Source organism: Pogoniulus pusillus, chromosome 30, assembly GCF_015220805.1.
Source record: "Pogoniulus pusillus isolate bPogPus1 chromosome 30, bPogPus1.pri, whole genome shotgun sequence".
NCBI lineage: Eukaryota > Metazoa > Chordata > Aves > Piciformes > Lybiidae > Pogoniulus > Pogoniulus pusillus.
In genome coordinates this window covers 16,830,494-16,853,112 of record NC_087293.1, presented here as the reverse complement: position 1 = coordinate 16,853,112, position 22,619 = coordinate 16,830,494, and the positions used below count along the sequence as shown (strand labels likewise).

Below are 22,619 nucleotides of genomic sequence, written 5' to 3'. Positions count from 1 at the left end.
CCATCCCTCCCAGGCTCCCAGCCCTTCCCTTTGCTCCAGTAAAGCTCTGCTAACGCTGTTGTGTCTTTATTTTGGTTTACAAAACAATGAGCCAGAGCTGAACTGTTTCCTGCTGAAGGTCCTGGAGGATAGCTGCAAGGCTGCAGCTACATGGCAGCTCTTAAACCTTCTGTCAGGGGCAGCTAGAAGTAGCAGTGTGCTGTGCCAGGCAGATCTGTGGCTGGCAGTGGCTGTGTGCTGACTCTAGTATATTCACACTGCACACCAGGTTTGTCTGCATTAACACCAGCCAACCAAGCCAACCAGCTGCTACTGTGAAAAATAAGAGAATGGCAAAGCAGAATGTAAGAATGTGAGAAAATGTCACTATGAGAACGGCAGAGCAGGGTGTGTCAGAGCTAAGCTGGAGGCGTTGAAACCTACCAGTGATAACAAAGTGCTGTGAATAGGGGACATGAACAAAGCAGGGGTGTGCCAGAGCTGAGCAAGGCTAGGGACCAACGGCAACAGAAAACGCCATCGGCATGGTAGATAAGAGACCGTAAAGCAGGTGACTGCACAGACGCACATAGCTGAGTCACAAAGACACCTGAGGAAGAGTCGTTACTTCAGCCTCACGACCACCAGAGAGACCCCCAGGAGGATGAGCAGGCATGTGCAACCGTTCCAGGAAAAACCACAACCCCCTCGGGAAGTGTCTGATTATGCACTGAACTGCTCTGTGAACGTGTGAGTGGGAAATAAAACTCCTGCAGCTGCATGTGTGCAGTGCGCAGCTGCGGAGCTGACCTCCCCTGCGCCCAGCGCTGCTCCTTGCTTGCCAAAATAAAACTCCTCAAGCTTATCTCTGAGTTTTTGGTGGCTCAATTTTAACACTACCACTGGCACTGAATGGGGGAAGGGACCAAGGTAGGCAAGGAGATGACAAGAAAGGCACAAGAGCGCAGAAGTGAAAAAGATTTTTAACACCTCCTCCAGCCCTCTCAGCAGAGCTCTTCATCAGACATAGTTATAAAACCACAGAGCAGTTCTTTAAAAGTTGCAGTTCCTTGAGCCTGCAGCAGCTCTTCAGCCAGACCAGAGGCACTGAACAGGTCTCTGTGCATTTGCAGAGAGAGCTGCTTGTGCAGCAAGCCTGAGGCAGGAGCTGGCCCTGTCCAAAGGCAAGAAGGGCACAGCCCTGACCCCCAGAGACCATCAGTTCCCTTGGGCCCATGCCCCACAGCTGTGTTGTGGCTCCTCTTGCCCCTGGGGGTAGCTTTCCAGGTGCCAGCTGACAGGATGCAAAGTTCTCTTCCAGATAGGAGTATCTCAAAACTTCTTTTTTTAAACCACACCTGAACTCTGCTTGCAGTGTCCTTGGAAGGGAAATGCAGCCCAGAATTGCTCACTTGAATACGCTAAGATCCCAGACACAACCGGTGAGTCCGCTCAGATCTTCTGCGCTGGGTGGCAGCCCCTGACCTCTGCCAGCGAGCAGCTCTGGAGCCACAGGACACTCTTCTCAGCTTCCTCTCCTTCAGGCTCGTTTCTGAGCTCTCTCGTTCTGTTCAAAATGGAAGGTGAGGTGACTGAAGATGCTCCTCCCTGTCTCAGGGGTCACACAGAAGGGACTCTGGGGACAATTTAATAATACTTTGTTCCCCACTTCTCAAACATTCCTACTCCACAGGTCAGAATCATCCTTTTTCAAGGGGAGATGCTCAACAGGCATCCTCAGATTAGCAGAACACTGGCCCAGGTCACACAGTACAGGAAAGCCTGCAATGGATCCCTCGTCTGGGTACCCTGCTTTAGTCTGAAGGCTCTCAACCTTCCCACTGCTGCAGAGAGGAAGGCCTGCAGCAAATGCTCCCCTGGCTTGGGATACCTTACTTCTAAGTCAGCATGCCCCTAAGTTACAGACTTAAAACTGAAATGACAATGAAAACAGTCACTTAACCTCTGGGCTTTGACTTCCTCTGGGTAGCTGCCAAAATCCCAGTGCCAGAGATAGAGGCAGAACAGGAATATAAACATCACCAGAGCACAGAATCGTTTAGTTTGACAAAGACCCTTAATAGAGTCCAACCACAAACCTAATGTTGCTAAGACCACCACTAAACCACATCCCCAGGCACCACATCTAGATATCCTGAAGAGCTCCAGGGACAACACCTACCCTTCTTTTAAATGAAAACATCTTCCTACCCTCCCCACCCATATTTCACAATGGCTTCAAAATGCCTCCATTAAAAGAACTAATTCTTGTGCTAGTCACGAGCTGCAATGAACTCCAGGAGTTATGCATTTCCTTCTCTTCCCCATTTCAATTACCTTGACTGTCTTCTCGAGCTTACAGAGAGCTTCTTCATACTGCTGCACCAACGGCTTTAAGGAGTTGCCCTTCACTGTCTGCCTCTTGATGTCCTGGATGCCAGCATCCCCCAACATCCGCAGGAACCTTCGCTCCTGCGTAGCACAGCAGACACAGGAGAACCACAGTATGGGTTAGGTTAGAAGGGATCTCAAAGCTCAGCCAGTTCCAACCCCCTGCCTTAGGCAGGGACTCCTTCCACTAGAACAGGTCTCTCAAGGCCTCATCCAGCCTGGTCCTGAACACCTCCAGGAAGGTTGTGGAGCACAGAATCACCCAATGTGATCTTTGATGAGGGCAGGGCTTTGAGCTTTGATCACACTGGGTGATTCTGTGCTCCACAACTGCCCTGGGCAACCTGTGCCAGTGTTTCACCACTCTCACTGCAAAGAACTTCTTCCTAACATCCAGTTTCAATCTCCCCTCTGCCAGTTCAAACCCATTCCTCCTCATCCTGTCATTACAAGACCTTGTCAGTACTTCTTCCCCAGCCTTCCTGTAGCCCTCTTCAGATCCTGGAAGGCCACTCCAGTGTCTCCTTGAAGCCTTCTCTTCTCAAGGCTGCAGAGCCCAAATTCTCTCAGCCTGCTTTCATAGCAGAGCTGCTGAAGCCCTCTGAGCACCTTGGTAGCCTCCTCTGGACTCACTCTAACAGAGTGTCCTTCTTGTGCTGGGGGCTCCAGAACTGTACACAGAACTCCAGGTGAGGTCTCAGGAGAGCAGAGTAAAGGGGGAGAAGAGCCAGCCCATGGCTGATCAGCTAGAAAATGAGTACACTGTGGCGAGTGCTGCCTGCTGAAGAAATCAGTGAAGTTTCTGAGTGCAAAGCTCAGCTGACTGGAGAAGGCAGGAGCTGGTGTGGATTTCATCTTCCTTATGCCCCTGTGTGCATCCGTACCCAACGAATCCATCCCGCAGCAGCCACACACCTGGATCCTAAGCACCAAGCTGAAGGCAGTGCCCACTTTCCCTGCACGAGCTGTTCTTCCAACTCTGAAACAGAAACATTGCCAGTTAAGCCTCACAGCCACTGCCAGTACTGGCTCCAAGAGTCTGCTTCTGAAATTTTCCACATTTAACCAGGTCTGATCCCAATTTTTTGGACTAGCTATGTGTGACAGAATCACAGAATGTCAGGGGCTCAGCCTGTCCAAGCCCCCTGCCACAGCAGGATCTCCTAGAGCAGATCACACAGGAACACATCCAGGCAGGTCTTGAATATCTCCAGAGGGAGACTCCACAACCTCCCTGAGCTGCCTGTTCCAGGGCTCTGTCACTCTCACAGTGAAAAAATTCCTCCTCATCTTTAAATGAAACTTCCTCTGCCTCAGCTTCCACCACTGCCCTTGTGCTGTCATTGAACAGCACTGAGAAGAGCCTGGACACTTGCACGGCTCACTCACAGCTGAGCCACTGCAGTTTCCTGGCCACCTAGGAAGCCAGCACTCCAGGAGAGTATTCCTAGCTCCTGTCAAACCTTTTCTCTAACAGGGTGTTCAAACACTGCATGACCCCAGTCACGCTAAGGGCTTCATTTTGATGGCAATGCTATTAAAGTAACAAAGCAAGAAACCCAAAGGTCCCAACTCCTTTAAGTACCTGTCACCTTTGCTATGGGTTTCCCAGGCACCTCCCCGTGCCTCCCGGTGACCTTACCGGTGAACATAGGTCCTGATGTACTGCGGCGCGTCGTAGTTGATGACATAGTTCACCTCCTTCACATCAATCCCTCGGGCAGTGGCATCTGTGCTGATCAACCTGGTTGGAAATGCAGAGCAATTTTCCAGTGACACCTCTGGCATGACACACACAAGTGTGCACAGCATGACCCACGCTCATCTCTAGGCAGCCAGCCTCTGACCTGGGGCACCACAGCTCTGCATCCCTGCAGGCTGGGCACCAACTGCTGCGCTGGAGAAGCTACTGACATGTTCACAGATTGGCTGAGATTGGAGGGGGACTTAAAAAATCATCTAGTTCCAAGCCTACTGCCACAAGCAGGGACACCTTAGAATCATAGAATCAAGCAGGTTGGAAGAGACCTCTAAGATCATACAATCCAGACTAGCACCAGCTCTAGCCTGTCAACGAGACCATGGCACTAAGTGCCTCAGCCAGGCTTGGCTTCAACACCTCCAGGGATGTGGACTCCACCACCTCCCTGGGCAGCCCATTCCAATGCCAATCACTCTCTCTGCCAACAACTTCTTCCTAACATCCAGCTCACACCTCCCCTGGCACATCTTGAGACTGTGTCCCCTTGTTCTGTTGCTGGTTGTCTGGGAGAAGAGACAACTCCCACCTGGCTACAGCCTCCCTTCAGGTAGTTGTAGACAGCAATGAGTTCCCCCCTGAGCCTCCTCTTCTTCAGGCTAAACAACCCCAGCTCCCTCAGCCTCTCCTCATAGGGTCCTTCCACTGGACCACATTGCCCAAGGCCTCATCCAACCTCATCTTGCACACCTCCACAGAGAGAGCATCCATGACTTCCCTGGGCAACCTGGTCCAGGGTCTCATTACCCTGACTGCAAAGAATTTCCTCCTAATCTCCAGTTCTAGCACTGGCATCATTTTCTTGCAGCAAGCACCAGATGCCAAGCACACACATTGAGCCTGAAGAACTGCCCAAAGCAGTTCCATTTCCTGCTTATTATAAAGTAAAAGAGAGACATCACAATCACAGCTAGACTGGAGCAAGCCAAATCGCAGCTGGGGTAAACAATTCAAGCCACAGGTCCAAGTCTCACACCCACTCTGACTGCAGAAAAAGACCCCATTTAACTGTGCTCCTGGTTCTACCTCACTTTTCACACTGGAAACAGCCTGTGCTGGAAGAGAGGCAGGAAACTCATTTTAGATGCTCACAGTTGTATCTTCCCTTGTTCAAATTCCCTCATGGTTCTCTGCCGCTCGCTTGGAGATAGCCGAGAAGAAAATTCAGCCACAGGGACCCCACCAAAGGCCTGAACCAGCAGGAACAACCTGTAGGTAAATGGGAGAGAAGCAGCAAGTTCATGACCTCCATAACATCACTTGGCAGCTCACTCCTGCAGTGCCCTCAGCGATACATTCACCTGTGAGAAGCCTCCCTGGAGTTGGTAAAGCACAGCACTCGGGTGAATTTCATTCTCAGCATGAAATGCAGGAGGATCAAAGGCTTGGAGTTCAGGTCACAAGGCACATAATGTTGCTGCAGCCAACAGAGGAGACAGTCAGAGAGAGAAATGACTTCTGCCAAGCCTATCTGCTCTTGACCCCACTACCTGTGACCCACTCAGGCAAGTTTTACAACTGACTGAGCAGCAAAATCAGATCCCAGAATGCCACCCTTGTTAGAATCACAGAATGCCAGGGATTGGAAGGGACCTCCAAAGCTCATCCAGTCCAACTGTCCTGCCAGAGCAGGATCACCTACAGCAGGTCACGCAGAGTAAGTCACAGTTACAGGCTGGGAGGATACCAGACAAGGTGGAGATGTAAGATCCAAGTTGTTCATGGGTTCTCACTTCTCCACAGCAAGTAAGAATGTGCTCCACTTTCTGGTCTACAGAGTGACCTCTATCTACAGCACCTGAAGAGGGCTACAAGCAGGCTGCAGAGGCACTGCAGGGACAGGACCAGGGGCAATGGCTTGAAAGGAGAGCAGAGCAGATTGAGATTGGATGTGAGGAACAAGTTCTGCACCAGGAGGGTGCTGGAACACTGCAACAGGTTGCCCAGGGAGGCAGTTGAGGCCCTATCCCTGGAGATATTCAAGGTCAGGCTGGACAAGACTCTGAGCAACCTGTTCTAGTGGAGGATGTCCCTGCTGAGTGCAGGGGGTTGGCCTGGATGCCCTCTGGAGGTCCCTTCCAACCCAGACCATTCTATGACCTTATACATGCCTTCAAACTGATGCTCTGAGTACAGCTGACAAAGGCTACTGCATTACTATCACTTTGTCTCTCAAGTCCCCATTGCTGGGAAACTTAACTCTGCACCAAGGGAATGTAGTTAAAACAAATCCAGTCATAACCAAATGAACCCTAAGGATCATGGAAACAAATGCACAAAGTTAGAGCTCTCTGGGTCATCAATAATCCCAAAGCCACTTTTGCCCAGCACAAGTTGCCACAGGGAAGACATTCTTGTTAGCAGGGTCAGACCCTAACTAATGCTCCACAGCTAAACAATCTTCAAGAACAGTTTATAGCCAAGAGAACTCAGGTTGTACCGAGAGCTCCTCGGGGAGTGTGTATTTGCTGTTGGAATCCTGCTCAGTCTCTGGTCCATCTCCAAGTGTTTTTTGCTCAGAGTAGACAGATGTGAAGAGGCAAGGCAGGAATAAATCCAGCTGCTGCAGCTTCTCAGGGTCCTGGGTCAGTGTAGCTGAAAACAGCAGTTTCTGTAAGGGTATCTGAGGAGAGCAGGAGCTGAAACAGAGCACAGGGAAACTGAGCTTTGAGGATGGGGCAAAGCAGTTCCACCACAAGTACTTTCAGATGATGTTAGGAGGGAAGCAATTAACTCTTTCTGATGTCCTTTTCCTGCCCTGGGCCTTTCCTATAGGCTCTTTTCCACTTGTTTTGTGGTGGAGTTCATAGTTTTGTGGTGGAGTTCATAGTTTTGTGGTGGAGTTCATAGTTTTGTGGTGGAGTTCATAGTTTTGTGGTGGAGTTCATAGATCAGTCGGAACTGATCACCACTCTCAGCCAACTGCACAACCTGTATCTGTTACCCCATCACACATCCCTGCACCCCAGCTACTTCCTTCCCTGGTCACCAGTGCTGCTGACACATTTCTACCACGCTGTATGAAAACAGCAGTGCAGATAGTTAATCCCAAGGCTTTGCCTTCAAATCCATTACTCAGCCTGCCAGAGGGCATTGCTGCAGTTACTGTGCAAAGGAACCACAGGTGAGCAGCATCTCTGCATTCTTTTGGTGCTCCTTTCACCTGCTTAGGGACAGCTTGAGGAAGATTAACACTTGGGCTTTAGTCTAACAGACATCCTTTGGCATCAGCCATTCACTGCCTGCTTTTTTCAAGCTCTGAGGAAGCATCTCCTTGCTTTGGCAGGCAGTTCTCAGAGCAAGCAAGCTTTGGGAGAGCTTATGGGAGGCCTGTGAAGCAGCACAGCAACAGCTACACGCTGGTGTCTGTGCTACCAGCTCAAAGAAATGCATTTGCCAACCTACCTGGCTGCTGTTAGAGGCCCTGGTTTGGTCCTCTGAAAAAGCATGCTGGAGCTAGAGTCGTTTCCTGTCTGGAATGCAGCCTTGACAATCTGGTTCAGACAGTTCTGGTGCATGTCATCAATCATCCTGTCAGCTTCATCTATGACCTGGATGCAGAAGGATGAAAGCTACTACTTGTCCAGTACTGTCCAGCATTAGGCACCTTTTATTTTCCTTTTGAAATGCTACCAAAAATCAAATGAACAAAAAAGTTTCCACCCCAAAAGTCAGTTTTGCTTTTAAGTGACTGGGTAGCCAGCCTGACATTGAAGACACACACAAGTTAACCTGCACTGAATTCAATCCACGTCTCCAAATGAGGGATAAAAATCCCTACATCCCAAAGATGGCAACTGAATCTCTGCACAGACTCCCACACAGCAGTCTGCTGCGGTCTGATAATTTACCCTGGTTTTAAAGGCTTTGCTCTCGGGTTTGTCCTTGCAAGAGACTAAAAGAGAAGAGGTAGTAGGTGGGTGCTTGTGTGTCATGAGCTGGAATAAAAGCTTGAGGAGGGCAGATTGGGACTGGGAATTAGGAAGAAATTCTTGGCAGTGAGGGTGGTGAGACACTGGCACAGGCTGCCCAGGGAGGCTGTGGATGTCCCCTTCCTGGAGGTGTTTAAGGCCAGGCTGGATGAGGCCTTGAGCAACCTGTGCTGGTGGGAGGTGTCCCTGCCCATGGCAGGGGGCTGGAACTGGATGACCTTGAAGGTCCCTTCCAACCTACTCCGTTCTGTGAATTTACAAATCTCATCTTGAGACCACAGCCAGAGCAACCTGGAGTGTAGACCAGGCCCACTCACCAGCTCCAGCAGAGATCCATCTGAAGCACCAAGCAAGAATTAGAGCTGTCGTGGGCCCTGCACTCAGAGGGAGATGCAGAGGGGTGGAGTGGACTCACCAGGAAGCGCAGCTGTGCCAGGCTGAACCCGGGGGTCTGGCTGATGTGGTCTGTGAGCCGCCCGGGCGTGGCCACAATGATGTCAGCCAGGCTGCAGTAACCTGTCACTCTGAAGCAACAAACAGCCCATCAGGCAGTCTCTCCCCACACAAAGCATGGTAACAGAGATGCCTGCTCAGCACAGCTTAAGGTTTTCCTGCTACTGAATGAACTGAGAAATAGAACAACTCAGAGGCAGCTGCCTGTGGAAAGCAGGCGAAGGCTGTGCTGGACACTAACCTCTCAGCTGAAACCCAACAAGTCAGTCTGCACTGCTCCTAAAATCTTGCAGCAAACTCCTGTAAGAATCATTGGTCTGGCACAGAAGCACACCACTGACAGCTGTGACTGCAGGACGGTGTGATGCAACAGCCTGCCTCCTGACCTCTGCTTCCTGAGCCTGAGCAGTTCACAGCTTCTGTAAACCTTATCAAAGACCTTCCTTTTCACCTACCTCTTCTGGACAAGCATCTCCTGCTCCTTGGCAAAAGCTTTCTGGCCAGTAATCAGAACGACCTTCAGGCTCGTCCCATCAGTGTAGACGTTGAAGACTTTACTCACCTGCACAGAGGGAAGTTCTGTTACCGCCTACACAGCCTGCTAAGTGCTTCTTGCTACCTTAACAACATCAAACCCAGCAGCCCTCAACCTGCTCCACACCACAGCCAAGCAAGGCACTGACTGCAGCAGCCTCTCCCTCAGCCCAGGTCACAGAATCACTGAATGAACCACGTGGGAGGAGACCTCTAGAATCATCAAGCCCAACCTATCATCTAACCTTGCTAATTAACTAACCCCTGGCACTAAGTGCCTCATGAAGCCTCCTTTCAAACACCTCCAGGGATGGGCACTCCACCACCTCCCCGGGCAGCCCATCCCAATGCCAATCACTCTTGCTGTGAAGAGCTTCTTCCTAACATCCACCCTAAACCTGCCCTGGCACAGCTTGAGGCTGTGTCCTCTTGTTCTGTCTTTGGGTGCCTGGTAGGAGAGACCAACCCCATCTGGCTACAACCTCCCTTCAGGTAGTTGTAGAGAGTGAATGCCAGGGGCTGGAAGGGACCTACAGAGATCATCCAGGCCACCCCCGCTGCCAGAGCAGCAGCACCCAGGTGGGCTTGGAAGGTCTCCAGGGTTCCAGCACCCTCACAGGGAACAAGTTTTCCCTTCTGTTCCCATGGAGCCTTCTCTGCTCCAGTGTGCCCCCAGTGCCCCTTGTGCTGTCCCTGGCCACCCCTGAGCAGAGCCTGGCTGCATCCTCCCCACACTGCCCTGCACATCTTTATCACAGCAATGAGGGCAGCCCTCAGGCTCCTCTGCTCCAAGCAGTCCCAGCTTCCTCAGCCTGGCCTCACAGGAGATGTTCCACTGCCTGCTGCAGTTTTGTGGGTTTGGGCTGGGCTCTTTCACACAGTTCCTTGAGGTCCTTCTTAACCTGAAGGGCCTAGAACTGGGCACAATATTCTAGATGTGGCCTCAGTAGCACCGAGTAAAGGGGCAGGAGAAGCTCTCTCACTCTACTAACCGCAGCCCTTCTAAGGCACCCCAGGATCCACTGGCCTCCTTGGCCACAAGGGCACACTGCTGGCTCACAGTCACACTTCTGTCCACCAACAGCCTAGTTCTGCTCAGAGAGGAGGTGAAGAACCACTTACCTGCTGTGCCAGCTCTTTGGTGGGCAGAACCACCAGAGCCCGTACCTGGCACACTACTCGATCTAGCAGAACCTGCCAAGACAAAGGCCAAGTGAGTCTCCAGAGCAGGGGTGTGGTGGTGCAGACCCTCCTGGGCTGCATGCAGTGTCAGCCCCAGCCAGCACTGTGCTCTTAACTACAATGCAGTGAGCTGGGACAGGCTGCTGCCCTCTGGTCTTGCATGCTGGAGCAGTGAGGTGATAATCTGGTACCTTCTTGTCCCAGGCACAAGTACAGCCAGCTGGGACAAGAAGGAACTTTTGCACCTGAAACTCCTGTTGCATGGAAACAGCTCCTGCCTGGGTTGCAGCCCTGTGAAGCACTCTGGAGAGTGCCAACATTGCCTAACAAGAATAATGGCCACAATAGGAAAGTACTGAGCAAAGTTAATGCCCTGGTGACCCTCTGAGGATCCTAAAGGAGGCCCTTTGGGCTCTCTGGGATCCCAGCAGGCCTGAGACATCCTCACAGAGTTTTATACTTCTATTTTACTCCCCTCCACCCTCCCAACTCCTCATGAAGCAGCTAAGACCAAAGGCAATCACACAGCTCTGAGCTAAAAATCTGCTGCGTTGCATCCACAAACTCCTCAGCTTTCTGATCTACTTCTGCTTGAATAGAAGCAGCCTCAGCACTTTCCCTGCAGTTATATATCACAGTGGTTTACGTTGGAAGGGACCTCAAAGCTCATCCAGTTCCAACCCCCTGCTGTAGGCAGGGACACCTCCCACTAGAACAGGTTGCTTAAGGCCTCAGCCAGCCAGGCCTTGAACACCTCCAGGATGGTTGTGGAGCACAGAAGCACCCAATGTGATCTTTGATGCGGGCAGGGCTTTGAGCTTTGATCCCATTCTGTGCTTCTGTGCTCCACAATCTCCCTGGGCAACCTGTGCCAGTGTCTCACCACCCTCACTGCAAAGAGCTTCTTCCTAACATCCAGTTTCAATCTCCCCTCTGTCAGTTTAAATCCATTCCTCCTCAGCCTGTCGTTACAAGACCTTGCAAACAGTCTCTCCCCAGCCTTCCTTACACGAAGGTAAACTCACCTGCACTATGGGGATGACAAAAGCCAGGGTTTTACCACTGCCTGTGGGTGCTGAGACACAGATGTCCTTGGGGCGGTAGCCTCCTCGCCCCAGCAGGTACCCGCTGGATGCACTCTGCAGAACAGCAGGAATCACCTCTGCCTGAACTGGAATGAGAGCAAACATCACCTGCAGAGTTACCTGCACCAAACCCACTGCATCCAGGAGAGCAACTACACAGTAAGCACTTCCACATCTGTGCTGGTATTGCTACAGAATTAAGAGAGGAGGAGACACAAAAATCAAGCCCAGATGCTGTGGCTGGAGGTGTTCAAGGCCTGGCTGGCTGAGGCCTTAAGCAACCTGCTCTAGTGGGAGGTGTCCCTGCCTACAGCAGGGGGTTGGAACTGGAGGAGCTTTGAGGCCCCTTCCAACCTAAATCCTTCTGGCAATCACTGTGATGCATTAGGCTGGTTTCTGTCCTGTGTTGAGTGTCACTGACTACATCAAACACACAGCAAGAGACTGCAGGAATTGTCTCAGCCAGTTCAGAAAGAAACAAGTCCCAGCAAGGTACCTGGGAAAAAAGACTCTATCCCATTCATTTTCAGCTTCTTCAACAGCCAAGGATGAACTCCTGGGACATCTCCAATTGGAACTAGGTTGTCCTTGATACGTTTCTTCACTAGCTTGGGTTGAGCAAGCCACTGTGGTAAAAAGGGCTGAACCTGAGGTGGAGGAAAGGGTCATAGCAAACGTTTCTGCTGTCAGTCTGACAATACCACACATAAAATAAGCTGGCAGGATGCACATTCCCTCCTCACCAACATCAAACCTCAGGCAAATGAGTTACCTTCTGCACTGGCTTTATGTCATAGTCTCCAAGCACCATCAAACTGGAGGGTGGAGGATCTGCCTCCTCCTCAGAGGCTGCTAGGGACAGCTCCTCCTCTGCACTTTGACTTCCTTCAGCTCTTTCACTCTCCTCTTTCTCTCTTGTTTCAGCTCCCTCTGTTTCTTCATTCTCATTTTTCCTCTTAAAATACTTATTTTTAAGGTTGCTTTTGTTTCCTTGTTGTTGGATGTCACCTTCAGAATCTGGAATATGGATAAGAGAGCTGCAGGTCAGAAAGTGCTGCAGAAAAGGGACAGAGAAGATGTTCTGGTGATGGACTTCAGCTACAGCTTGCAAGCTTCTCTCTCCTCCTAACTCCAAGTGCAAAGGCCAAACATTTCCCTGTCAGTACAGAGGCAACTGATGCATACCTCCACCCTTCCCTGACACTAGAATTTTGCTACATGGAGCTTTCCCCTAGAATAAATGAACTATTTGGGGAGCACACTGAGCAGAGAAAACCAAACTTTACCATCAAACGAATCTGGCAAGTTATTTAAAGGGGACCTTGCATCTGCTTCCCTGTGGAGAACCATTAGCCAAACCGACCCCAGTTTATCGCTACCTGCTTCAGCTCTCTCTTGGGGCACTTGGGGTTTTTTCCTGGTTTCTCTCTTCTTCGAGGAGGTGCTGCCATCTGCCGCCTCCTCAGCATCCTCCCTTCCTTCAGAAGAGCTACGATGCTGCTGTTTCTTCTTTAGCTTCTTCTGCCCTTGCGCACAGGCCTCTTCTTCGCTCTCCCCTTTCCTCTTTCTTGCTCCTTCCCCGGGTTTACCCTCAGGGCTCTGCCCCGCGTCCCCCTGGCCGGTTCCCCCGCACAGCTCGTCTTCTCCTCCCTCGGGCTGGGCCTCCTGCTGCCTCTTCAGCTGCCGGGCCCTCGCCTGCTGCCGCAGCCGCTCCAGCAGGACCCGAGCCCGGTCCTCCGCCTCGCTCCCCTCCTCTTCTTCCCCATACCTGAAAGCGCAGAGACAAAATCTCCTCAGGCGCAAGCCGCCTGCCTCCGCCACGCGGCCCCTCCAGCCACGGCACCCCCTTTTCGAGCCTGTGCCGCAGGAGGACGCAGCTCCCGCAGCCAGCCCGAGGCCCAGGGCCCTGCCCCACGGCCGGAGCGGACGGCAGGGAGCGGGCGGCAGGGAGCGGGCGGCAGCTACCTGCGGATGCGGAACAGCGCCATGGCCGCGCCGCGCCGCCGGGCGCACCGGTGGCGTCACGGGGCGCACGGAGGTGACGTCACGGGGCGCGCCCGGCGCCAGCGGAAGGCTCCAGAAGGAGCGCGGGCGCGAGGGCGCCGCCTGGCGGCTGCGGCGGGAACGGCTGGAGGGAACGGGCCGCGGGGAGCGCTGAGGCGGGAACGGGCCGCGGGGAGCGCTGAGGCGGGAACGGGCCGCGGGGAGCGCTGAGGCGGGAACGGGCCGCGGGGAGCGCTGAGGCGGGAACGGGCCGCGGGGAGCGCTGAGGCGGGAACGGGCCGCGGGGAGCGCTGAGGCGGGAACGGGCCGCGGGGAGCGCTGAGGCGGGAACGGGCCGCGGGGAGCGCTGAGGCGGGAACGGGCCGCGGGGAGCGCTGAGGCGGGAACGGGCCGCGGGGAGCGCTGAGGCGGGAAGGCGGCGGTAAGAAAAAGCCGAGGGGAGGGAAGTGCCTCTAGCGCACACCACCACCCACCCGAGACCCCCACTATAGAAACCTGGCCCGAAGCAGAGCCCAACATGCCTGCAGGGGCAGGCCAGCAGCCAGCACTCAGAGACCTACCACAGCGCTGCCAGCCGCGGCTCAGGTCCCACGGCACTTGAGTGCCATCCTTACCTGAAGGAAACCTGCATAAGCAAGAGGCACAGCAGCACTGCAACTCGGGGAGCTAAAGCACTCCTTCCATACTTGGCCCCACGACTGGCACCTGGCTACAAGAAAGGCTCCTAAAGAGCAGGCCCAAGGACTTCTTTGACAGTGGAGCAGCCAAAGAAATCAGAGTGCCAGGGACTGGAGGGGACCTGGAAAGATCTGGTCCAGCCCCCCTGCCAGGGCAGGGCTGCACAGCTTAGAGCCACAAGAAGCCCTGAAGGTACCTACAGCTCCTAGAGCCCAGCAAGGTAAAAAACAAAACCGAACCAAGTGTCAGCCTGGACTGCTGTCAGATATCTGCCACCCACCAACTGTACTGTGAAATGCTGTGTGAGAAACAGCAAACCCAAAGCATTGCTTCTGTTGGCTTCAGTAACCCGAGTGAAAACTCCACCCCCAGGCTGCCAAAGCCTACAGCAGACAGCTTACTTCTAAATCTTTATTTGTTTTCTATACAGAGAAAACAGGAATGTTGAAGCAGCAATATTTAAACACACTAGTAAAGAGCCATCGATCTGTGAGAGTGCACAAAATGCAACACAGGGACATCTGTGCAGTGGTCTCTGCTGAGGGACAGGATGAGGGTGGGTCCAGGAGCAGCATCTTCAGACAGGAGAGCTCTATGCAAAGGTGGAGCCATTCCAGCCCACGTTGGCAGCGTTCATGTCAAAGTAGTTGATGTACACCCTGCAAAAGAGGCACAGGAAGACATAAACATTGATCTTATTAGGAGAGAAAAAGGACATCAATACGGGACAGTGCTTCCCATTCCTCAGAGAAATGTCAAGCTTCATGTTTGGTGAAATCTAGCTAACCCCTCTGGGAGGGCCTCTGAAGAGTGACTATCTCTCACAGCTCCTGGCACTTTTTGCCCTTTTGAAAACAAGCAGCTCTTCTCCAGCCAGGAACTGCCCAGACACCAGACAGTTTCTGGTCTGCAGCCTGTCAAGGATTTCCGGAGATCAACCCTTTTTGTTTCAGAGCGCTGCAGCCCTTCACAACAGGCAACCTTATGAAACTCAAACAAGCCCTCAGGGCCAGCTCTGTGCTTCACCCTTCCAGCCACAGTAGTCAGTGGCACCAGGTTCTTCTCCACCTTCACTGCTCACACCTTGATCTCTCCCAAGGCTCTGCAGCCTCTGAAGCTGTTAAGAGCCTGCTGGTTTCTACTTTGTCTTCTAGTTCCAGCCTGCTTCTTGTGCTTTCATCTTCCCATCACCTACCAGAGGATGAGACAAGACCTCAGAGACAAAAGAGACACTGTGCAACCTGTCAGTGCTCTGGTATTGTTCCCTGCTCTTGAAAGCCAGCAGCCCTCTCAAGGGAAAGATGTAGGCATCGACTCTTGACTGGATACAACCACTGCAAGTGACTGCGTTGTATTTCCTCAAAACACATGGACTTACTCCTGGCTTTTTTAAACAGACTTTTCTAAGCAGCTTCCAAAAGCCAGATGAATAAAGGTCCTGTCCCAGTCTCACCTGTCTGCAGATACGTGCAAGTGCTTGGAGATCAGATCACACAGGAGCTTGGTGTAACTCTTGTTCTGCTGCCCCCCGATTTTGCCGATGCTGTAGAGGCTGCAGAGCGCGCAGGGGTCGGTGGAGCCCCCGAAGGACATCATCTGATCAGGTATGATGTGCACAGCGATGTACTGTGGTAGAATAAATGGTTACTGCAGAGCTCACCTCTCCTGATGCAAACCTGCTTCAGGTACCAACTTTAACCACAGCTTAGTTGTGTGCTGTGTGGTGCCCCAGGGCGTGAGCACGCTGCTTGCCAGTGCTGCCCCCTCCCAGGCTCTGGGGAAGCATTAAGGGCCCAAGGCACTGCAGCCCACACAGGTGGCAGGGCAGCGCCTGCTGCAGGGATCCCCTCAGCCAGGTTCTTGGCTTCAGAAACCAAGGCTGTCTTTGTGCAAAGCTACAGGTGACATGGGTACTTCTGCCTGCAGCAGCATCGCTGCTCCACGGCGCTAAGAGCACACGGCTGTAGATAAAGGCCTTAAAACTGTTACTTGCTTGCCAAAATCCACACCCTCAAATCACTGAGTCACTGGGCTTCTACAGCTCTTAATTCTGCTTTATCGGGCTCGGGCTGCAGCAGTCTGCCCCAGGAAGGGCTTTATTGGATCCTGGGATAACCGGGAGTAGCTGGGAGGGCGAAAGCAGCCCGGAGAGCTCGGTATTTGCAACTTCGCTTTGCCAGAGGTTTGCCGGCACGGCAGAAGCCATCCCCTTCCCCAGGCATGCCGCCGGCATGGCACAAACCATCCCCTTCCCCAGGCATGCCGCCGGCACGGCTCTACGGCTGCAATCTCAGCTCCCAGACACAAGTGGTCACGTCTCCGGCACTGCAGCTAGCGGCACACCGGGGTTCCTGCGGGCCAGGCTGCTGCCGGGCCGATGGCCGCGGGAAGCCGCACGGCCTAGGCGCGGGCTGCGGACAGACGGAGGAGGGGGAGGCCTGCCGCCGCTACGGGCCGCGGGCGTCGGAGGGGAATGGGCAAAACCCCTTCCCCTGATGCCGTGGGGGCCGCGGCCACGTTGTGCCGCAGATGCTGCCCCCGGCGGTCGTGGCCCCTCCATCCCGGGCAAGTGGGAGAACGGGCACATGCCCGCGGCCGCCCCATGGGGGCCTACCCCCGGCACCGGCCCAGCCGCCCCTCCGCCGGCCGCCGCTCACGTGGCTCGCCCTGCTCCCGCCGGGCCGCGGCCCTGCGCCTCGGGCCCCGCCGCCTGCCCTCACCTGCGCGGGCTTCCCGGTGGCCTTGGCCAGCTGCTGGGTGAGGTCGCCCAGCAAGCTTTCGGGCACGGCGTCCTTGCAGACGTTGGTGTGAATGGCGAACATGGGCATGGTGGCGGCGGTGGGGCCGGCGGCGGAACGGAGCTACGCGGCAGAGCTGGCGGCAGCGGCGGAGTGCGGCTGGGCGGCGAGCGCGGCGCTTTTAGTGCGCGGGGCCGCGCCGGCCTTAAAGGGGCCGCGCCCGGCGGGGAGGACGCGGGGGTGGGGCAGTGCCGCCTCGGTGCGCAGCGCTTGCGGCCGTTACTCGCCGCTTCTCTTGCTACCCTTGAGCGGTGTTGGAGGGTATGTTGTAGGAATGGAGTCCTACAGCTGTGAGAGGTGCAGGCATTGCCTGATGTCAGCGCAAGTGGCTCTACGGCTGCAGCACTCTGACGGGCTTTTGCGGGCTACGGGCACTGGCTGGGCAGTTGCAGTGTTAGTCCTTGCTCAGATAGGACTTTTCCCCTCTCTTTTGCAAAATAAAGGCATGTGTATGTGCTTTGGGGGGGTTGTTTTAACTGTCTGCATTGCTTTAGCACGATGCAAGCAGAAGCATCTGACTTGCTGCCACGTTAGTTATTCTCTAAGGTTTTTTGGTTGAGTTCAGAGGGAGGTGCCTCAGCATCCTCACGTTCCTGCCGTATTTTTCTATCAGAAAAGGCAGAAGTGACTTTTTTGCTTAGAAAGGAACTGGTGCGTGTCTATTCGGAGGTGAGAGGCAGCCTCAGAGATGAGCCGTATGCTGTGTGCTGAGATGCACGTAGGCTGCAGAGGGCACAACTCCCCACCCCGCGGTGACTTGAAATGACTCAGAGGAAGGCTAAAGAAAATCAGGTCCAGAGCCTGCTCCACGCAGACGGTTTACACACAAAAATAGAGCGTCTGCCAGTTTAACAAAGTTTCAGCACTGCTGCTCCTGTATGCATGTGTGGCTGACTGTATGTGCCCTATGAGGAGAGGCTGAGGGAGCTGGAGGTGTTTAGCATGGAGAAGAGGAGGCTCAGGGCAGAGCTCGTTGCTGTCTGCAACTACCTGAAGGGAGGCTGCAGCCAGGTAGTATTGGGCTCTTCTCCCAGGCAACCAGCAACAAAACAAGGGGACACAACCTCAAGCTGTGCCAGGGTAGGGTCAGGCTGGATGTTAGGAGGAAGTTGTTGGCAGAGAGAGTGATTGGCATTGGAATGGGCTGCCCAGGGAGGTGGTGGAGTCGCCGTGCCTGGAGGTGTTGAAGCAGAGCCTGTCTGGGGCACTTAGTGCCATGGTCTGATTGATTGGCCAGGGCTGGGTGCTCGGTTGGACTGGATGAGCTTGGAGGTCTCTTCCAATCTGGTTGTTTCTGTGATTGTATGATTCTATGCATGTTACACGGTTGAACAGAGCCTTAAATGAAGTGACAAGGGATAGTATTGTATGGGGATGAAGTGGCACAGGCTGTGACACTGAGAGCCAGCAGGACTGAAGCGTGGGGGGGTTGTGTGCTATTAACAGTGCTGTCCAGAACTAACATTGTCAGCCCTCTGCCATTGTGTAGTACCACTTACTCCTCTCACCCACTAAGAACATCTGATAATGCTGGTGCTGGGGCTCCAAGAACAGGCAGTATTCTTGGGGAGGTAGCTCAGTGAAGAGCTTCTAGAGAAGGGAACTGCCTCCTCATCAAAGGTCCTGCTGTTTTAGGGGCTTTGTAGCCATTCACTGCAAGCTAAAAGGTTGCCTACCTCGTATCATATCTCCCTTTCTCAGCTGGGCAGCCCCACAAGGCTGTAGGAGGAGTGACCAATCTTTGATAAGATATTCTGGATTTAGACAACCAGTTTTGCTCTGTTGCTTTGATTCACTATTGCAGCTTTTATATTTGCAGGTTGCAGGTTTTGGTTGGAGGTTGAGGTGCAGGCTTGTGTGTAAAGGCTGTGGCTGAAAAGTGAAGCTGTGATGGGGACAAAATGGAGCTCAGATCAGGGGTGACATGAGCTTGCTCTCCCCTCAAAAGTTACAATGCATCTAATTTCAGAGATTCAGGAAACAGATTTGTACTCAGTCTTTCTATTTTAATTCAGAAGCAAATACTCTTATTTGACCCAGGGCTTGAATAATGAATATGTGGAAATCTTCCTTTTGTAAATAATTCATGACTTTGGCCTCCGGGAATGGCTCACTGTGCCTCTGCCTCATTTTGAGCTGTGCTCTGATCTTCACTGTCACTGCAAATTGTTCAATGGATGAAAAGGGGAGGGCAGAACAGTGAGCAGTGGGTTTTTCCACTTACTCTCCTCTCTGCCTATCCTAAGCCCTGGGAGATCTCACAGCACAGGTTTTTCTGCGAAGCAGATAGAGGTCCAAGTAGTGTTAGATCCAAGGATGACCTGGACTGCAATCCATCCATTTTAAATCTCTTTCCTTCTTTTGTAGGGAGGCCTGTATGCCACATTGATAGCCACGTGTGTTGGCTTCAATGTATTTTGAAATCAGGTTAAGATTCTGTTTGAATTTGGCCAGGTTGTTGAGCACAAACAGGGCAAAGACCTCCAAGTGGAGTGTTCATCTGTACACAAAATACTAACCTGTTTAAAAATCAATCAAACAAACAAACATAAACAAGCTTCTGTGAAGCTTTTGGAGAAGGCACCTTCTGTTTCAGCCACAAGGCCTTCCAGAATAACAAGGGAGTCCCAACACTAAGGCTTCTGCTGGATTTTTGCTTTTGTTTAAGCAGCAGGCACAATGTTAAGGCAGCACTGGGTGGCAGTGGCTGAGGCAGCACTACAAACACAGGTAACACGGCTAGAGCTGCAATACTCAAACACTGCAGTGGGGCTTCAGGAACGAGCTGTTGTCACCTGAGGGCACCTCAAGCAAAGGTGATGTTGTTCCAGCCTACATTGCCAGCACTGGTCTCAAAGAAGCTGACACAGATTCTGAAAGGGGAGACTGACACTGTTAGCTGCTGAGAGCAGAGTGCTGCAGGCTGACCCCCAGGGCTTTACACTTCGTAGTCCTCACATTCTGTTCTCTCTGCCCATCCCCACACTTCAATGCTTTGCTCACTTGCATTCTGGAGTTCCTGGTGTTTTCTCTTTCTTGTCTTAAGGACCTCTTAGGGTGCTGTATTTTATTTACAGTCATTTCTGCAGCAGATAGATGTACCTTCAAGAAAAGGGCTAGAAATGCTCTTATGTAAGTGGGAACTTTTGGTAGCAGACCCCCTTTTGTGCCCCACAGGCAGTAGGGAAGTGTTGGTACACTTAGGCTGTCAATTTGGTAACATCAGGTAATCCTGTGTGTACCTGGGCTTTTGCACATGTAAGATCTGTGCCCACACAGTGCCTGAGCCTGTGTCATTTTCACTAAGAGTATTTTACATCTCCTGGGCATTGGCTTTGCAGCTCATGCAATTGCTCCTTTCCTGTCTCTAACTGGAGACTTGCTCTGTGGACTTGGCGTTTAGCCTCTTCAAGCAGAAAGGTAACAGAAGCAAGAGACAAGTTGGGATGAATGGTTCTAACAGTCTGTGGAAGGTCATGTCAGATGAGTTGCCATGTGAGCTCACTTCTCAGGTGATTATTTTCAACTGTTTGTTCAGCAGGACACCACTCAGAGGTGCTTTTCACCACTACTAAACCACAAATAGTTTCACCTTGTTCAGAAGTTACTCTGTGGCAGAGATCCATGCCCCTCAAGTGGCATGATTTGCTTGATCCCAGTGTGTTGGACCAGGAAGACTCATCCACAGTGACTCTGCAGAACAGATTGCTCTGAAGATGTTACTGTTAAAAAAATGTTACATCACTCCATCGCCGCTACTGATGAGGCCCAGCTGAGGTGAAAGAAGACTCCAACCAGACCACCAAACTGTTCCAGAATCATTAAACCCAAAAGGATTGGTTCAAGGCCCCTACCATCGTGGGTTGTATTGGAAATGACTTTGGGACTCATGGGGTAGGGAAGATGGTTTGTGTGGACTGTATTATATAGACAGGCACCACTGAGGGACTTGGACTATGCCTGTCCCTGCTGCCCAGGGTTGGCTTGGGACACCAGGTTATGACAGATACATTCCTTTGTGACCTACTGTAGGTGATTCTGCTCTGGCAGGGGAGTGGGACTGGATGATCTTTAGAGGTCTCTTCCAATCCCTAACATTCTGTGATTGCTGCTGCCCTGCGTTCCAGAGAGATTTTGCACCTCAGCGACTCCTGCTGCAGTCTTCCCTGCTGAGGTAAATGGGAACTGACACAGCACAGGACTGAATCAACATCCCCCTCATTAAACAAAATACAGCCTAATCCTACTTTTGTTCTTCATAGCAGGGCAAAGAGAAAAAAGTATCTATGTTAATATTAATGACCAGCCTGCAATTTTCCCTGCTGCTAATACACAGTGTCAGATCTACACACGGGGGAATCCAGGGATCAGTTCCTCTGGCATCCATCTGGCTTCTGTTCTGTTCTTACCCACGTTTGTTAGCAGCGCATCAGTGGAACTCAGCAGCAATTAACCCTCTTGCTAAAAGAAGCTAGCCTGAGTATGAGGAGTTGTCTGGGTCATTAGTTTTGGCTGTCATCTACAGCTTGTCTGAGTGTAAAGTGGATCACACCATCACAGCACAGCATCAGCCAAGGAGATCTTGCTGAGGTACTGCTTGCTTGTCCCAGTTGTCCTCTGGCTAGACACTCTCTGCTCAGCTTTATGCCAAACACAGGTACGCATAGGCCTTTACCAGCTACCATGGGAGCAGTTTGTTCAAGATAAGGAAATAAACATTAAGCTGAAGCATTAACCAGCATTATTTTATTCTTAGAGCAGTCTGAAGATGTTGGAAGAGAAAAAAACCCAAGCAACCATTTGATTAAAAATAAAAATCCCTATTTTTCCAAGTAGCACTGTTTCCTGTGAGAGGAAAGCTCTGCATTCCAGCCCACCCTAATCCTTTCCTTCTTTCTATCTTAAAACTAAGACACTCTCCCCTTCCTATTGCCTCCTTTGTCACGAAGAGCTTGCATGTCCTCTTCAAAAAGTCTCTTTGTTGTTCCCTCTATACTTCTCAGTCCCGTTACATATCCCTTCCACGCAGCTGCACAAACCTGTTCCAGCTGCATCCCAGCCCTGGCCTCCAGCTTTATATGCAGGAGCTGTTATGCAAGACCCAGTAGCAGACACCCCCACCTCCTCAGCAGCAAGTGCTTGTTTGCTTGCTAGACTGAGCAAAAATGTTGGGGTTTGGGTTTGGTTTGTTAGTTTGTTTCCATTTTGTTGGGGTTTATTTTGCTTTGCTTTTGCTCTTGCTTTGTTTTATTTAGTTTTATTCTAAGAGAACACGTCAGAATTTTATTATTTTACTTCATCTGTTGGGAGGCAAAAATAATCTTACTCCCACTTACAGCTAAAGCTGCTTTCTGTGGAGGCAAGGTTTATGCAAGCCTGAAAGATTCTTCTGACTGTCCCCCAAGATAGCTAACTTTGGTCACCTTTTGCAGAGGTTCATTTCTTACATGTTTGATGAAACTGGTTGATGTCTGTGTGGAAAGCAGGTAAAAAATGCTGATGGGGATAAAAGAAAAGGTTTGTTGATCTTTGTGCTGAAGCTGAAGGGTATGTTTATGCCCAGTTCTGTGATTTAAGAGCTTTTCTATGAACTCCAACTCCCAGCCCATGCGAAAAATGGAGCCCTTTCTGCAGCTTACCCCTAAAGCTGCCACTGCAACAGTGACATCCAGAAATAAAGGCTGATTGTGCATATCAGTTTTCAGGGCATATTTCATGTCAAAGCATTAAGAAACAAACTCAATGATAGTTCCATCCGTGAGGAGAGAAACTTCAGTGTGTAGTATTAATGAATCTTCAATGAGTAGCAAAAATCATAGAATGG

General features: G+C 52.0%; 2 protein-coding genes across 3 annotated transcripts; both read right to left on the bottom strand.

The window, feature by feature from the left end:
- Positions 1-50: 50 nt before the first annotated feature.
- DDX51 (DEAD-box helicase 51) lies at positions 51-13,332 on the bottom strand. 2 transcript variants are annotated; one of them, XM_064168483.1, is made up of 16 exons: positions 13,281-13,332; positions 12,695-13,083; positions 12,088-12,332; positions 11,812-11,962; positions 11,256-11,401; positions 10,171-10,242; positions 8,970-9,076; positions 8,477-8,585; positions 7,535-7,680; positions 6,570-6,768; positions 5,431-5,546; positions 5,222-5,338; positions 4,013-4,114; positions 3,286-3,349; positions 2,317-2,451; positions 51-1,615 (listed from the first exon to the last, which is right to left on the bottom strand). In XM_064168483.1, the coding sequence occupies exons 1-16, from the start codon at positions 13,301-13,303 to the stop codon at positions 1,520-1,522; spliced, it is 2,217 nt and encodes a 738-aa protein (XP_064024553.1). In that variant the 5' UTR covers positions 13,304-13,332; the 3' UTR covers positions 51-1,519. The 2 variants fall into 2 exon arrangements, with proteins under 2 accessions (XP_064024553.1, XP_064024554.1); XM_064168484.1 differs by having other exon boundaries at positions 51-1,546.
- Positions 13,333-14,394: 1,062 nt separating this feature from the next.
- On the bottom strand, positions 14,395-16,928 carry MIF (macrophage migration inhibitory factor). The gene is made up of 3 exons (XM_064168558.1): positions 16,718-16,928; positions 15,451-15,623; positions 14,395-14,656 (listed from the first exon to the last, which is right to left on the bottom strand). Exons 1-3 carry the CDS (start codon positions 16,823-16,825, stop codon positions 14,590-14,592), a joined length of 348 nt encoding a protein of 115 aa, XP_064024628.1. The 5' UTR covers positions 16,826-16,928; the 3' UTR covers positions 14,395-14,589.
- Between the last annotated feature and the right edge of the window lie 5,691 nt (positions 16,929-22,619).

Bases quoted from the DNA above. Each gene is read 5' to 3' on its own strand.
- DDX51 (XM_064168483.1), bottom strand. From the start codon at position 13,303: ATGGCGCTGTTCCGCATCCGCAG. The intron at 7,681-8,476 runs GTGAGTCCACTC...TTCTGCATCCAG, and splicing joins TGGCACAGCTGCGCTTCCTG to GTCATAGATGAAGCTGACAG. The intron at 5,339-5,430 runs GTGAATGTATCG...ATTTACCTACAG, and splicing joins TCCAGGGAGGCTTCTCACAG to GTTGTTCCTGCTGGTTCAGG.
- MIF (XM_064168558.1), bottom strand. From the start codon at position 16,825: ATGCCCATGTTCGCCATTCACACCAACGTCTGCAAGGACGCCGTGCCC. The intron at 15,624-16,717 runs GTGAGGGCAGGC...ATTCTACCACAG, and splicing joins CCACCGGGAAGCCCGCGCAG to TACATCGCTGTGCACATCAT. The intron at 14,657-15,450 runs GTGAGACTGGGA...CCTCTTTTGCAG, and splicing joins TTGCACGTATCTGCAGACAG to GGTGTACATCAACTACTTTG.